Genomic DNA, 17,759 nt, shown 5'->3' with positions numbered 1-17,759 from the left:
TAATAAGGAGGTCATATGGACCAAAGATATAGGTCCTATTATTTATTTACAATGAAAGAGTGGCACACAAGGATTCTGTAGTTCTCTCAAGGTCACACAGCAAGTGATGCAATTAGGATTTGAATCTGGGTTTCAGCTGACTCCAAACCCATACTCTCCACCAATTCTTTCTGCCAGGCACCAACCAAGTACTGTGTTTGGTGCTTCTGCCCCCCAAACCTGTTTAGGATGAGAGAAGAACAAAGGCTCTTTCTTTTTTTTTTTATTTTTTATTTTTTCAGCATAACAGTATTCATTATTTTTGCACCACACCCAGTGCTCCATGCAATCCGTGCCCTCTACAATACCCACCACCTGGTGCCCCCAACCTCCCACCCCCCACCCCTTCAAAATTCTCATATCGTTTTTCAGAGTCCATAGTCTCTCATGGTTCACCTCCCCTTCCAATTTCCCTCAACTCCCTTCTCCTCTCCAACAAAGGCTCTTTCTTCTAGTTTTCCTGGCAAAGTTTGTTCAGGACACCATTTGGGGGTGTCTGGTTTCCTTAGTCAGATCTTGAGGAAAAGACAGCGCTCTCCCTCCACATCCCTCCACCTAGAAGGTGGGAAGGAGAGCAAGTGTCCTGGAGAAGTTTGGGGCCAAAGGACTCTGCTATTTACTTGTTTTCTTTCTGGTCTCTGCTGTAATTTCTATTCCATGGAGCAGAGCCAAGGCTCTGATGTAACACACACACACACACACACACACACACACACACACACACACACACACACTGATCACATTATTTCCTGCTAAAACATCTTAGTTCCCCACTGCCCTCAGGAAAAAGTCATAGTCCTTAGTAACCTTAGGCTCTGATGCCGATACTTTTAGGCTGAATTAAAGCAATAGCCTTCTAATTTGTCTCCAGACCTTCATTCTTGCCCTTGGAGAGTCTACCCCCTCAGTGGCCAGAGTAAAATTTCCAAACTATAGATCAGATCATCTTACTCTCCTGCCTGAATTCATTCAGTGGTTTTATGCTATTGAAGAATATCTGTTCACCCTGGCCCCTGGTCTGCATAATCTGACCCCAGCCCACCTCCTGACCCCACTTGCTATAATTTTTCCTCTTGTTCGTAAGAACACACCATGCTGTCCTTTCTGTCCTTCAATGAGCCACATTCGTGCTCACCTCAGGGCTTCTGCACCTGATAATCCCTTTGTCGGGGACAGTTTCCCTAGATCCTTGCAGGGCTGACTCCTGTACCCCTGACTTTACTCAACTTCATCACCTCCTCAGAACGCCCTCCCTGACCATGGTACCTGGTGCAGACCTGCCTCCGCCACCAACAGTGGTTAAATCCTATCAGAGTACTCAATTTTATGTCCTTCACAGAATTTACCAGTACCTGCATTTTTGGTTTGTTCAGTTCCATGTTCAGTGGCTGTCTCTCTCACCTAGAATGGAAGTTCTTTAGGGGCAGAGAGTCTGAGCTGCTCACTGCTATATCCCCAGTAACTACAGCAGGACCTGGTAAACCAGTGGCCTCAGGAATGTTGAATGATCTAACATGGCTAAAAGACCCTGTGTGATCTGACATCTTCTCACCTGTAGTGCACCATGAACAGTCCATCAACTCTTTTATCCTTCTTCTGATAACAGCACCTTGATTTCCTCTAAAGCATCAGCCCTTTATCCCACTCTCAGACTACAGGAATTAAGGTGAGGCTGATCTTCCTTGTTGTGCGTCCAGGGACAGACCTGAAATTCCATTACTGGCGTTTCCTGGTCACCACAACTGGTGCAGGTGGTTATGAACAAAATGGATCAATGAGAAACCTGCCCCAGGACCTTTACTGTAACTGTTGATGGAGAACATCCTCTTTCTTCTGGGGTTGCTCATCTGGGAGGATGCAAGCCAAGAATTCTTCATACTTGAGAAGCAAGCTGGTCTAAGAATGGCCCCAGTCTACAGGGAGACAGGGCTGAGATAAAGATGCAGATCCTAGATCCAGTCATCCATGAATTTATCTACTTTGCAGTCACGTGCCCTGATGGATTGCTTTTTTTTTTTTTCTTACACTTGGAGTTGAGTTTCTGTCAGCTGGGACTAGAAGCTTCATGGCCAATAGCCTACTTCTCTAATTTCACTTCTTGTCATCTGTATAAATTGGGATTTATGTTCATCTGCTAAACTTGAAAAGGGATGAAATAAATGGAATCTATTTTTGTCATGTAATAAGAATTTTGGAGATAAGCAGTCCTGGCTTGGAATAAGAGCTCCTTTTAAAAGCAGAGACTGAGGTACATGCTTCAGTCAAGGTTCATAGGAATGATCAAATCCAATTGAGCAGGAATGACAAAAAAATTTTCTTTCCCAAGAAGGGAGGAAGTTTCCTAGTGAGCAAGGAGAAACTCCCTTATCTCTTGCTTTCCATCACCTTTCTATCTGCCCTCTGGGAGACTCCTCCATCCATCTCTCCCCCTGGACTGAGGTGGAATGGGGGAGGACAAGCTCTCCACTGAGCCCAAGGATCTTTTTGGCATTTTCTTGTTTTGGGGTTTAATATTCACAGGTTACTATTCACAGGTTACTATGTATCAAGCTTGGGAACTATTTGGCAACATAGTTTCCCCCAAAAGCAAATAAGGTTCAAATATTTTCTGGAAGAGTATTCATGGCCAAACATCTTATCCGTAGATAATATTCAAGCATGAGGAGTCAGCCACACTAGCCCCACCGTATACACCTGCCATACTAAGCTTCTTTCATTCCTTCACAGTTATCAAGCACCATCTTTCAAACACGCTAGTCCAACTGCCTGGAGCACAGTTTCCCCGGCTCTTCACTTGGCTACTCATCCTTAAGGGTCTGGTATAAATGGAACTTCCTCTGTGAAGCCTTCTTCAATGACCCTCCACGACATTCGTTGTCCTTGACTTGCTCTTCCCCTCACAGAGCACTTGCCAGCCCTCCTTGTTTTCTTTGGCAGAATTTCCTAGGAGCGGAGCCTGACGCAGGATTCTGCTACCAGTGACTTACGTGGAAGGAGTGATCTTTTTTTTTTTAATATTTTTTAATTTAATTTAATTTCTTTTCAGTGTAACCGAATTCATTGTTTATGCACCACACCCAGTGCTCCATGCAATACATGCCCTCCTTAATACCCACCACCAGGCTCCCCTAACCTCCCACCCCCTGCCCCTTCAAAACCCTCAGATTGTTTTTCAGAGTCCATAGTCTCTCATGGTTCATCTCCCCCTCCAATTTCCCTCAACTCCCTTCTCCTCTCCATCTCCCCATGTCCTCCGTGTTATTTCTTATGCTCCACAAATAAGTAAAACCATATGATAATTGACTTTCTCTGTCACCAAACTGTGGAAAGAACCAAGATGCCCTTCAACGGGTGAATGGATAAGGAAGACATGGTCCATATACACTATAGAGTATTATGCCTCCATCAGAAAGGATGAATACCCAACTTTTGTAGCAACATGGACGGGACTGGAAGAGATTATGCTGAGTGAACTAAGTCAAGCAGAGAGAGTCAATTATCAGAAGGAGCGATCTTTAAGGAAAACCTGTAAGGGAGTATGGGGAACAGCATGATGAGGAAAGCAGGGTTCTCCACTTGTGATTTCTCAGCACCCTTAGCATCACCCAGGAACTTACCAGAAATGAAAATTTTCGAGAACCACGCTAGAAGCTCTGGGGAGTGGAACTCAGTGATCTGTTGTTCAGCCCGTGCTCTAAGTGACTCTGATGCACACTTACAAGTGTGAGAACCACGGGGAAAAGCGACAAAGTCAAACAAGGGTGTGGTCCCAGGCAAAGTCTAGCCCTGATGGGGCCCAGGGAAGACCCTGGAGCATCAGCTGCACCACAGCATTGTCCCTCTGGGAAGAGGGCAGCCTTCTGCACCCTTGTTTCAGCCCCTCATTGACTGCAGGTTGCCCCCGAGGGAGGGCCTGGAAGTTCCTTGGGTTCAGCTGCTCCTATCAGCTGAGAGCAATTCTCCCAAGAATGGGCAGCTGAGAGCAGGCAGAAGGGGCTAAAGAGGTCAAGACTGGGGTAGAAATGCACCAACCCAGTGAAGGGGATCCGGGCAATTGGGGGTAGCAGCAGCATCTACTACAGCTGTGCGATTATGTCAGTCCTCTCTAGTGGACTGAGACTTCCAGATGATCAAAACGTGTCTGTCTGGCTTATTGCTGGCTTTCCCATGTCTGTCGCAGTGTGTGAAATGTAATGATTCTCTTTATGCAATTAATTGATTCATCAAATGCTAATTGAGTGCCTACTATATTCTGGGCAGTATTCCAGGATCTCCTAATTTAAATGTGAACAAGACAAAGCACCTGTCCTCCTGGAATTCTTTTTGCTCTAGTTGGGGGAGATGACAACAAACACAGAAACATACATATGTACCTATGTCCATATGCATACAGATATCCATAGCATAATGTCCGATATTAATATATGCTATGGAGAAAAACAAAACTGAGTGAGAGGACAGAAGCACGGGCTGTTATTCTGGATAGAGCAGTTAAAAAAGGATTCTGTGAGAAGGTGACATTTGAGCTGAGATGTGAATGAAGGGAGGGATTGAACCAAGGGAACATCTGGTGGCGGCAACTTTTATGTAGATGCAAAATTATTTCGAAATAAATGTGGTTGGAGGTTTTTTTTTTTCCTTTAACAAAAAGGGAAGAGCATTCCAGGCACAAGGAATAGACAGATGAGTCACAGGATACACCTGGCATTTCTATACCGATAAAGCAGGAGGTGTCTGAGAGAGAGATGGACAGGTGGCAAGCTGCATAATGTTTTCATTTATTTTTTTAACTGACTTTAAACATTTATCAAAGTATACATGCACAAGATTTTAAAACACCAAACAGGATGGAAGGCCGTATCTGACTGGTCCCGAGGGATCGATCTCAAACCTGTCCCTCTACCCCAAAGGTACCACAGTTAGGGGGCGCCTGGGTGGCTCAGTGGGTTAAAGCCTCTGCCTTCAGCTCAGGTCATGATCCCAGAGTCCTGGGATCGAGCCCCACATTGGGCTTTCTGCTTGATGGGGAGCCTGCTCCCTCCTCTCTCTCTCTGCCTGCCTCTTTGCCTACTTATGATCTCTGTCAAATAAATAAATAAAATCTTAGAAAAAAAAAAGGTACCACAGTTCAGCGTTTCTTAGTTCAACTTGCTTCACCTCAAATACAGTCATAGGATATTTTCAGTTCCTCTGTTGGTTACTTTTGTCATTGTCAATAACATGCTCTATCCAGCCTCTGGTTCTCCTTCCATCAACTCCAGGCAGTATATCTTGGCTTTTCTGTTTGTAATATCAGGGTGCTGCATCCCTGCCATCACCCCCCAACCCCACTCCCTGGTCCACCATCAGGCAAGTTTAGAAAAGTTCTTCTCTTTTCACCTTCGTCCCTTGGAATAAGGGCACAGACAAAAGGTGAAGCTGGTTTGGTATCATTGATGCTTAGCTCCATTCCACTCCTATCAGAGGATTCCAGTATCTTCAGAGTCCCCCAAACCCTGCCATGTTGTTTTCTCCTTCTTGATCTTGTTTTACTGCGGAGACCCTGGGCATTGTGCAGGGGCTCCGAATGTGAATTGTGCAGACTTTTTTAGTAGTCTTTTAAGATGGCACAGAAATTTCTCCTACTTGGGGAACTTTCTTTTCCTCCATTCCTCGGCTTATAGCGGCTGGTCCTGGTAGCCACGTTTGTACCACACGACCCTGTCTCTTGACCACAGCTGTTTGGGCCAAGAAAGGGCATGTGACACAAGCTAGACAAATCATTTGCTGTCCCGGAAATTTAGTATTGGGACTAAAACTTCTCACGTCAAGAGAGATGATGTAAACACTCAAAATATAGGTTTTATCTCGAAGATTGAAGAGTAGAGAAGGTAAAATGATTTTCTCTTTTCTTGTAAATTTATTTATTGATTCCAGAGAGAGAAAGAGCAGGGGGACAGGCAGAGGGAGAGGGTCTCAGGCAGTCTGACCCAGGCGGGGCTCAATCTCACAACCCTGAGATCATGACCTGAGCCAAAATCAAGAGTCAGATGTTCAACCAATGGAGCCACCCAGGCACTCAGTCAAAACAGCTTTTCTCAACAAAAAAACAAGAGTCAGAGATGAAAAATGAAGTGATTGCTTAGACTTCTGATGGCTTTTACTTCAAGTCCTTGCTGAGACCTGATTGTCTTTGCCCTACAGTTCCTTGAAACACCACTATATCCTTATACACCCCCCCCCAAATTCTTAAACAAACTCCAGTGAGTTTCCACTGTTTACAGCCAACTGTAGTAGCAAGAGACCCCCTACTCTATAGTGGGCTCCTCCGGGGATAGGAACCATATCTTCATGGTCTCCCAAGTGCTATGCCTTGCACATGGTGGGCATTCAAGTAGCATTTATTGAATCGAAACAAGTGTCAGCGCTCCTTCCCAAATGACACAACCACCTCCGGGGGCACTGACTCCTCCTGTGTTGAGAGTGACTCTAATATATAAAAGGATACACAGAAAAAAAGCCGGTAGTCCATGCCAGCTACTCCGCTAACAAGTCCAATAAAAAAGAAAAAAAGGAGGAGGAAGAAGAAGAAGAAGAAGAAGAAGAAGAAGAAGAAGAAGAAGAAGAAGCAGCAGCCTTAATAAGAGAATCAACATCAATTTTAAACTACTTCAGTGCCTCCCAATTTCCCATCACAAAAGTAGGTTCAGAAAGGATCACCCTCAAACAGAGAGGCGGCCTGGCCCCATCCTGGTAAGAGCTAGTGCTTTGAATCTCTTGGGTCCCTGATTGATCTGGTGAAAGAGCCCTCTAGTGGTAGAAATGAGCAATTAAATCTAGGCTTACAGGCTGATTCCGCGCACCCCAGTATATCCGCCTACACAGTCAATTGAATGAAAGGATGAGGTCACCCCCTAGTAAGTGGGGAGTCATCATGGAGAACTAACTAATGGCCTCCCTACCTCCACACTCCCACTCCAGACAGGTGTTCTGACTTGCTCCAAATGCAGGCTCAGGACTTCCTACATTCTGTGATCAGCTTTGGCCCTGAGCAGGAGTTGCAAAGGGTAATCCTGCCTTTCCAAGCCAAAGGCTCAGTGTAAAGTTCTGTCTCTTTCTCTCCTCCAGAAAAACTGTCTACATCCTGACCTACAATAATCACGTCCATCTGCCTGAGCTCCTGACCCTTCTCTCCCTACCCCACACTATCCTACTTGGTTACCCAGTTCCTTCTGCTGAATCTCCCAAGTACAACACCTTGTCTGTCTGGCTTTATACCACAGAACTGTGGAGTGGAGCTGAAGCTGCTCTCATTTTACTGCAGGGCTGGTGAAAGGAGTGACTGGAACATACTCTCCCTAAGCCCAGAGCCCACTAACCTTCCATCTACATGGTCCTTCTTCGAAAAAAGAACTTTCTCTTCCTTACTAAAGTAAGGGAAGAAAGAAACAGATCCTGGAATGGCTGTTTGGCCATTTTTTAAAAAAAAGATTTTATTTATTTATATGACAGACAGAGATCACAAGTACAGAGAGGGAAGCAGGGGGTGGGGGGGGGAAGCAGGCTCCCCACCGAGCAGAAAGCCCAATGCGGGGCTCCATCCCAGGACCCCAGGATCATGACCCGAACCAAAGGCAGAGGCTTTAACCCACTGAGCCACCCAGGCACCTCTTTTGGCCATTTTTAAAGTATTTTATATTATTTAAATTTCTAAGAGGAGGGTCAGAAAATTTCACAAATTTAATAGCACCTCCCAGGAAAGATCAAGTTCACCTCCAAGATACAGATAGTTTTTTACCAAAAAAAAAAAAAAAAAAAAAAAAGCCAAAGCAGAACATTTTAATAGGAAGCAAGTTTTTCTTTTTTAAGAAAAAAATTAAGTAACTTATAGAAGGTCTTGGATACCTTTCCCCATTGTTTCCTCTTGTTCTTTGGGGGGTAAGGTGAGACAGGCCTGAGTTTATCTGTTCCACTTTGGTTATGTGGCAGGGTTTTCATATTTCTACTTCCTGCCCATAAAGCAGTGCTCATGACCCATGATATATGCATATGCAATTAAACGAATACAGGTGCACAAACATGCACTATACCTATACACGAGCATGCCTACCCTCCCACACACACAGCTATGCATTTGCAGCAAAACTATTCACATGGCCCACAACACTGCATACAGATATATATATATATATATATATATATATATATATATATATTTTTTTTTTTTTTTGCATACATCCTTTTCTTCTGCAACAAATTCACAGGCATTCAGAACTCATAACAGCATTGAACACAGCACAGGTTAACATTTAAACACTGCAACTGGATATTCAAATCTATGTATGCATGGATATGTTTATCTGCCACCAAGAATCAAGTCTTCAAGTGACCTCAACACCAAAGAAGAAAAAGTAGCAAAGTCACTAGAAGTTGTGATCTACATTTGAGAACTCTTCGATATATTGCTACTACTCAGTCATCTGCATAGAAGCTCCCCGACAGATAGCCAGAGATGGCACCGGGAGACTCTATGTGTGATGACCTCCCATTTTTTTTTTTTTTTGTCCAGTTAAATAACACTCAAACATGACAGCTGGCATCGGACACATCTCAGAAGCAACCCAAGCAGCCTCAATTCCAAAAACTGGCCTCTGGGTATCCCTCCCATCATGCCATAGGAAAATAATAATAAAGGCATTCTGTGGACTGTCCTTAGCTCAGTGTGCGTTCATGTATAAGCCAGAGTACATAGTAATAGAAAGACTGCCGAGTGCTGATTCTTTGCAACACTGACTATTTCCAAAGGGAGAGTCGCATTAGCTTTCAAGTGTGCAATGGCATTTGCACTTTGGACTAACAAGGAAAGCAGACCTGGTTTGACCTGCTTCATGGTCTAACTTAGAAAAAGATGCTAACAAATGAACATTCTAGAGACCTTTGGAAAGAATCTGACATTTTCATTGACTCTCCCACCTTGAATCCATCCCCACCCCCAACACACACAAAAAGTGTAAGAATATTAAAATATATGAGGTGTATTCAGAGACCAGTATTTCACACCCCGTCGCCCCAAACCTGTGATATGTGTACACCAGAGTCCATACACATTTCAGTCCCTTCTGTCTTTTAGGAATACATGATCATATGTATATGAACGGTTCCGGGTCTGATCAGAGCACGTTGTCTCTGGTGTAAACCGGAGCTCCAGAGAAAGGAGGGTAGACATATTGGTTTGTTTTCTGGGGAATCAAATTGAGACAGACTATACACAGATGTGCCTGTGACAATACTTTTTACCCGCCCAAGGGAGACACAGCTCCGTCGCCCGGAGTCGCCGGTCCCTTTAAGAAGACTCCGGTCTTCCCCCCCCAGTGGGCTCCAGCGGCGCCCGCAGCAAAAGGCAAACTTGCCTGGCTCATTGGTGGGGGGAAAACGCCGCGCTGGGTGGGAGCTGAGAGCGCGCCTGAGTGCGCTGCGGGCTTCTTTCCCCTTCCCCTTTCCTTAACCCTTGCGGGAGCGGAGGAACTGGGCGGTGCTGCAGCACCGACGAGCCGGGGCGCCGACTGCCGTGGGCTCCGGAAACTTTACGCCGAGCGTGGGATTGACTAGGCAGAGCCGAGCCGGCTAGCTGGCCTGGGAAGGGACGGGGGAAGGGGCGGCGGGAGGGAGGTCCGACCGTTCTGCTCGCCGGGTCTCTAGCCCGGGGCGCTGGAAAGGCGGGGGTGCCACGGCAGCTGCGGCGGGGGAGCCGTCCCTTCAGCACCATGGACCTAAAGCCTGGGCGTTAGGGAGGCGAAGGCGGGGCAACCGGCGGGAGCTGTCCCTTCAGCCCCGCGGACCTTTGCCCTCAGATGAAACCGCCCGGCCCCCGCCCCAGGACTCTGTCTTTTCTCCAGTTTGAGCGGGGGTGTCAGGAGCAGGAGGAGAGCTTTCCTGGGAGGCTGGGGAAGCAATGAACACTCTTCTCAGCGACTCGCCTCCCAGCAGTGCTATTTTTTGCCATCCGCCCTCACCCCCAGCACACGCGCTCGCACACACACGCACGCACGCACACACACACACATAAACCTCTCTGGATTTCTTTGCCTAGAGTCTCCCGGGGCTGTGAGGAGCCAGGCGCATCTCAAACCAAGCTGGCAGCTCCAGGCTCCGGAGCCATGCCCTGCACGGACCCTCATCTTTACCAAGCTCCTGAGGAATGAAAGGAACCCAGGGATCCTCAGAAGGCAGCAGTGATGTGGACCAACCCCCTGGAACCTGCACCCTTCCAAGGGCCATAGGCGACCCAGGGAACCGGAGAGAGCTCCAGACAGGAAATCCCAGCTTTCCCAAAGTCTCTGTGGATGCTGACAAAAGGAGACCCGAATTTTTGGAAGAGCCTGCCCTAGGTTACCCAGCTGCAGAGTGATTTTCCCCTCTGGCATTGAACCTACCGCTCCAACCCCCAGCCATCCAGAGTACCATGAAGAATTATGAGGATGTGTGACAGAGGTATCCAGATGTTGATCACCACTGTGGGAGCCTTCGCAGCTTTTAGTTTAATGACCATTGCAGTGGGCACGGACTACTGGTTATATTCCAGAGGTGTGTGCAGGACTAAATCTACAAGTGATAATGAAACCAGCAGGAAGAATGAAGAAGTAATGACCCATTCGGGGCTGTGGAGGACCTGCTGCCTGGAAGGTATTTACAAATTCCTCTCAATGGCCCTAAATAATGCAGTTTCTGATATTCTGATATTCCAGTGGGTGTTTGGGGGAGATGGAGGCAGTGCTGGGGAGAGAGGAATAGTTTGCATTATTGCTGAGAATGTGCAGATGTCCAGATTGTTCCGGCAAGACTAATGCTGTGTGGGATGAAGAGGTTGGGTCTTGTTGATTGTTTTTGGTTTAAGCTTCAGGAGATGAAATTTTGTGGTACTCTTAAGCAGCTTCTGCAGTTGAGCAAAGTCTCCAGATCCAAAATTCCTAAGCATATTGTGAACTGCTTTGATCTGTGGCTTGTGATGGGGTCTTTGGCTCTGCTTAAATTGCATTTCAGTGGGGGATGGGGGAGAGGGAGCGAGGAAGAGAGAGGAAGGAAGAGAGAGAGAGGGAGGGAGAGATGGAGAGAGAGACTGTGAGCTAGGCTGGCACACTCTGAGCTATTTCCTTATTTCTAACATAGTCTTAACAGTTTCTTCTGAGTTCTAAGTAGATATTTTCATGAACTTGCATTGCCAACCAGACTAACATATGTGAACCCCTACACACACACACACACACACACACACACACACACACACACACACACACATGCACAGACACCTTTTAGCAAAACTTCCTTATTAATACATGTTTCATTCACTGTTTGGGATCAAAGCAAAACTGGAGTGTTAGTATTTGATATCCACCTGTCTTCTTACTTAAATCATCTCCAAACTCAACAAATATATTTTCGTGACATTTGCATAAGATCGATTCTCCAAAAATCACAGTTTCTAATTTTAAAAATTGAGAATTTGCTCTAAATTATAATGAAGAGGACAGACCAATTTTTAGAATGTCAAGCTCTTGGGTAGCCTGTCTCACTATTCAACTTGCTTTCACTACACCAGAAGTCACTCTCAGCAGCGCTGGGCAATGCCTGAATGTCAGTGGTAGTAAATAAAAAGAGAAGAAAATCAACGCTCTTTCGAGCTTATGTGCCTGAGGGAAGGCACTGGATTAGAGGGGCAGAAGGGAGTTTTCTCAGGCTTCTGAGCAATCTGTGAAGCTTGTCACAGTGATGAGCAAGGAAATCTGGGTTTCCTGTATGTTGCCCTTCCCTGTTTGTCATTGGTTCTCCATGCCTGCATTCCCACTGGCTGGCATTTGTCAGGGCTTTTTGAGAACTTGCATTTATGTAAATCACTTAGGAAATCATGCTATGACATCACTTGCTAGTGTAATATTGCATCATTCCTTGGCCTTCTTCCCATGTCCTGACAGTCTGAACAACTGCTCTCCTGACTAGCACTACTATAATCGATTCTGTTTCCAACACAAATCTGCAACTGGTGGAAATCCCAGGTAGGAAAAGACTACTTTAAATGCAACAGGGATCACTGTGTTTGAAGTCAGAAGACCTGAGTAGTGTTGCAAACTATCTGTGTGACCTTGGCTAAGACATTTACCTCCTCCAACCCACGCTTATCAATCTGGGAAAAGATTACTTTGGAATAGGTCATCACGAATTAGCACTATCCAAAGCTCTTAGTGTATCCAGTGTACCAATGGAAATTTTAGAACAATTCTTTCCCAAACATTGACAGAAATTTAATATTTGTAATCACTGGTGATCAGATGTGGTGAAGTCATTTACCTTGGGGAAATTCCATAATTCTCTTTCCCCTATTGACAACAAAGATTTGAATTACCTTTTGTAAAGCTGTGATTTGGTGGATGTCTTGATATCTACGTGGTTCTAAGAATGACATAAAAAATCTGAGCCAAACAAGGTATATATGTAAACCATGTTTCAGTTATCTCCGGTTCTTCTGACTCTTGGAACAAAACCTGGGAATGTACAATTAAACACTAATTTTTGCTTCCCCTATTAGGGCCTAAAATCCCTAAATCCTTTCTCAGAATCTTTCAACTGATGGTTTCTCTTTTCTCCAACATCATGTCCTACACCCACAGTTTGTACAAAGAATTGGAACCCCACCCAGGCATTCTGTGGGCTTAGTGGGAGAAGTGAGAATTTGAATCAAGATGGAACTGGATGCATCCAAGATATGCTCTTGGTCAGGTGAATTCTTTTGAGAAAATTTGTTGCAGTCTTCATGCAGTTTGGCTCAGCCATATTTTTTTTTACATTTTTTGAAGTATTAAATACAGTAACTTTAATGAGTCACAGCGAATTTTTAGCTATGTGTACACCCATGGAACCAACACTTAGCTGGGCCTTGGCTGGCATCTGAGCCAAGGTTTTTCTTCAGGTACTGAATATATCAAGTGTGCAAGGAATTTCAGGAACCTCTGATTTCTTGCATGCAGTAGGCAGAATCCATCCTCTGGAGTAAAGGTGTATCCCCGTCTCTCATTCAGTATCTCCTAGAGTCTCAACATCCTCACTCTTCTGGTCCTTTACTGTCAAAGAGTAACTGGAGGTCTTGCAGCTCAGTGTTCCCTGATATCAAATTAGAAGAATCGGTTCATCCACACTTTTTTAAGAGCCATGAGAGAATGTGGCTCTTTTGTCCAAAAGAGAATGCTCAGGAGGGACATGACAGCTGTCTGCAAATATCTGAAGAGTTGTCATGTGGGAAAGAGATTTGAAATGTTCTGTGTGGCCTCCAGGGGGTAGAAGTAAGATCTAGAAGAAAATAGGTTTTACCTCAGTATGAATAACCATGCAATGTGGAGTAGAGAGCTTTAAGAGGTATGGGTTCTCTACCACCAAAGATATTCAAGAATAAGGAAACTACATCAGTGTTTCCAAACTTGGGTAGTCATCAGAATCACATAGGGAGCATTAAAAAAAAAAAAAGATTATTAGGCCTCACAACTAGATTCTCTGCTTCCATAGGTCTGTGGTGAATCTGAATTTTCTGAAACTCATCCAAGCAATTCTGATGTTAAAGCCAACACGTATTGAGTATTTACAATGGGCCTGGCAACACTGCATGTGCTAAGAAGGATCACATCGCTCAAAGGAGAGAAGGGATGTTTCCAGTTTTCATTTCTATAACTCACCAGAATGTCATTTATATTTAGTACTTACTCTGTGCTAGCTCTGTTCTGACAATTTTGAAAAATTAACTTTTTCCTCTTCGGAGGAGCTCATTGATGGAGGTATTATTATTATTGTCCTGGTTTTATAGGTGAGGAAACTGAGGCCTGGAGAGAGGACCATTCCTGCCTGAGGTCACATACCCAAACCCAGCAGGCACTCCTTCACGTAAACCATGTTGCTTCTCAGAGCATTTGCTAGAGCACATTAATTCATGCTCCAGTGGATAGGTTGCTACTGGTACAAACATTAGCTTGTGAGAATGCCCAGGCACAGGGTTTTTCCATTCAGAAGCCTCAGGTCCCAGAACACTCAGCATGCCTGTGCCTCATCTGCAGGGGTGCAGGAGACATCAGACAGGCACAGACTTGGAGATGGCAAAGGACATATTTTGAATGAAGAAACAATTGACCTATGTAGAGACACCCACATTCAGAAAACCTGACTCATTATCTGTATCTGTAAAGCACGCGAGGCATTCACAAAGTAGAGCCCCAACTTGCTGCGTGTTTTCAATGACAGCATGTGGATTTGAATGAGAACATTGTTTGGTGTACGATTTCCCCCATGGATAAGACCCCTTGGAGCCCTAGACTCAAGCAAAGTGATGTATTTACAGAGTGCAAAGACCCCACTGGCCTGGTAGCAAGGGACCCTGAGCTCTCGCCGCCTTTCTGTCACTGCCGGTTACAGGAATTGTGCATGTTCTTTTCCTCCTTTGGGCCTCAGTTTATCCAGTTCTGAAATGGAAGTTTCAGATAAGGTTAGGGAGTGAACAAATCCCAGTGTCCAGGTGGACGAGGCAGGTAACATAACAGTTGAAACAAGCATCTCACTCTCCTCTTAACTAGGTTCTATGGGGGGAAAGTCACTGCACTTGAGAAGATATATGGTAACTGAAACATGGTCTCTGTGTGGGGGGCAACAGAGAATGGTGGGGACTGAGGCAAACCAGAGAACACAAGCCCCCATCCAAGGGACAATTACTATATATCTTGAGTTGATTTTTACTTTGGGGAAATGAGTGCCAAATTCATCCCAATATTCCAAATATTTAAAAGCCACGTGTAAAATCACTTAAGTTTTAAAATGTGGCCAACTAAATTAACTTTTTTAAATTGCACTGTCTGCCAGCCCAAACTTTTCTCGTCATTGAATTTCACCCATGGGCTGCCAGTTTAAAGGCCCTTTTAATCCAAATTTCTGTTATTTCCCTATTTTATTCCTGAATTGTTGTCCATTAGTCAATGATCACTTTTTCAGTTCATTTTTTAAAAAATGCTGACTAAGAAAATAAAGCCCACTTAGCTTTTAGGACAAGGAACTTAAAATTATGGAAAAGAGTTTCCATAAGCTGCTATTTCTTCTACAGATGGGCCTGGACGACATCAAACATCTGGCTGAAAACCTGAAAAAAAAAATTAGCCAGTCATTAGAAGTTCCCCCATATTTCCAAATCTCCAGATGGTTGACTTTTTCAGCCAGATGGGGTTGCAGCTTTATTTATGTGTTCAGAAGCCTTTGGGGAAGCTGCAAAGATGTGATTAAGGACAGGGATAAGAGAAGGACATAACTGTGGTTGAGTATTTCCTATGTGCCGAGCCCCGTGCTGAGTGCTCTCACATACGGTAACTCATACACTTTTCATATTTCCTATCTCCCTCCAGTAGAAGAGAAGGACAGGGATCCTTGTCTGTTGGGAGCACTGCTCTACCTCTACAGCTTAGCAACAGTACTGAGTAGTCACTTCCGCTCCTCTCCTCTTACATCTGATGCTGCACCTTCCCTTAGATGGGGGTGCAGAATGCTCTGACTCTCTTCCCTACTCTTGACCTTGTCCCTGTTCCTTTCCCTGCATGGTTCCTCTTTGCTTCTAAAGCCCAAGAGGTAAATAGAGGAGAGAAGTGGACTGGAGTCTTAAGGCAGAATGTGGGTGAATGACTATGCCTGTGTTTGTGGGACCAGTCAGGATTGGGGAGGTGGCAGAGGTTGAGGTGTGAGCATGATAACATTCAACCAGAACATGTCTGTATAGCCATATTGCTTGCTAAAATGTTGAAATACTTGCCTACTTCTTGGTAAACAGCATCTGGCCCAAGTCCCCCATCAACCCTCCCCCTTCCACCACCACTATAGCTACCCTAGCTTATTCTGGAACCTCCCAGACATCTATGAGATCTGCCCAGTAAAGGGTTAAGACCCGGCCCAACAGAGGCCATCGTGATCCCGACCCAGTGCTATGGAAACATCCGTTCTGACTGGCTGGTCTCACGTCCTACCTGTGATTAAAAATTCTGAATCTTATTCCTACTTCCATCATTGGTTGAAAAGACCTACTCCTCTTCTTTCTATCTCAAACCCAGCCATCTACCTTCAGACTCAAAGATTCTACCCATCTTAAGAAGTAGATGATTTGAAAATAATTCTGTTCACTTCATCACTTGAAATTTTATTTTCTGAATTGGAAGAAAGGCAAGGGATCTGCATTCCAAGGTTGGGTAATGCAACCTTGGTAGTGTGGGTTATTAACATGGTGACCAGTGTGGGTTACTAGTGTGCATCAAGAAAAACTAAGAGAAGAAAAGAAACCCACAAAAAAGATGACTGTGTCCTTTGAATGTTCTCTTGGAGCAGTGTCTAACAATCTTATCAGAGGGGTCATCTGATTCTTTAGAGAAATGTAATTTTGTTTGACTTAGTTTTATTATAGATAAAGGGCCAGTGGTGTAGTTAGATGCTTACTTGTAGAAAATTTGGAAAGATGCATGTGAATTTGCTCATTAGAGGTGCAAATTATTTCTGCTCATCAGAAGAGATAAGCTCAAATGTAGATTTATTGCCCTCCCTCGAGGACATGAATCAGTTTTACATCTAACTTGACAATCTTACTTCAGAATTTTTTTTCCCTGAAAAATATATATAACATCCTCCTTTGAACTAGCTTTGTCATTCTGCTAGTTCTCTCATTGATGAGTTGAATTAAACTTGACATGAGCTCTTTGTATATTTTAGGAAAATGATGTTTCTAACTATTTAAAAATTATACTCTGACATGTGGAAGCACCCCCAGTGAAACCAATGTTTCTGAGGTTAAAGAGACTCCCACAAGACTCCAAAGTTGTTTTGTGTTTTCCTCCATCCACATGACCCTGCCAGAGCCCAATTTTTCATCATAGGAGCAAATGGGCCTTTAATAATTTGGGAACTGTTCTCTGACCACAGAGACTATGGGAGAACAGCAGGGGTCTTGAGGTCAGGTGGACTGGGTTCTTAACTGGGTCCTGGTGTTTATTGGTTGCAATGCCTGGGAAGTTGCTTCACCTCTGAGCATGAGTTTCCTTGCCTGTAAAATGAAGACACATAGTAGCAAGCTCTATCAACTGTTTCTATTCCTGTGCTTCTTGTGGTCCCTTCATTCCTTCATACTTCTAAATAATACATTGACCAGGGCGCCTGGGTGGCTCAGTGGGTTAAGCCGCTGCCTTCGGCTCAGGTCATGATCTCAGGGTCCTGGGATCGAGTCCCACATCGGGCTCTCTGCTCAGCGAGAAGCCTGCTTCCCTCTCTCTCTCTGCCTGCCTCTCCGCCTACTTGTGATCTCTCTCTGTCAAATAAATAAATAAAAATCTTTAAAAAAAAATAATACATTGACCAGTAGTCCACTGACATCCTTTTTAGACAACAACCATTTGCAAAGACAAATGATAAGCTAGCTTTCTTATGCCACCACCATTTCTCCCAAAACTTGTGTTTCCTCAGTGAGTTGCCTGTGGCTCCAAGAAGAATCATTCACAATGATTGAGGGCACCTGCTAAAAAAGAGAGACTGGCATCACATTCCTGGGTTGGAGCCTGCTCCTCTGGCTACTTCAATAAGGAGGCTGAGAGACGGAATAGCAATGGGGCTGCCTTTGTGGAATGGGGAGGTTCTACAGGTTGTGTGGAACTGGTAGTGAAGGGCTAAGTTTGAACCATTTGGGCAGTATC

At 44.7% G+C, this 17,759-nt stretch overlaps 1 protein-coding gene across 1 annotated transcript in view; it reads left to right on the top strand.

Annotated features, from left to right (window-relative positions):
- Positions 1-9,480: 9,480 nt before the first annotated feature.
- CACNG3 (calcium voltage-gated channel auxiliary subunit gamma 3) overlaps positions 9,481-17,759 on the top strand; it is an 82,885-nt gene continuing 74,606 nt past the window's right edge. The window contains exon 1 of the mRNA XM_047714033.1: positions 9,481-10,701. Within this exon, the coding sequence (XP_047569989.1) occupies positions 10,491-10,701 (211 nt within the window). The 5' untranslated portion in view covers positions 9,481-10,490. The remainder of the gene's footprint in view (positions 10,702-17,759) is intronic.

This window comes from Lutra lutra, chromosome 18 (assembly GCF_902655055.1).
Source record: "Lutra lutra chromosome 18, mLutLut1.2, whole genome shotgun sequence".
Classification (NCBI taxonomy): Eukaryota; Metazoa; Chordata; class Mammalia; order Carnivora; family Mustelidae; genus Lutra; species Lutra lutra.
The sequence above is the reverse complement of the archived record's forward strand: the minus strand, read 5'-3'. Positions and strand labels throughout refer to the sequence as shown.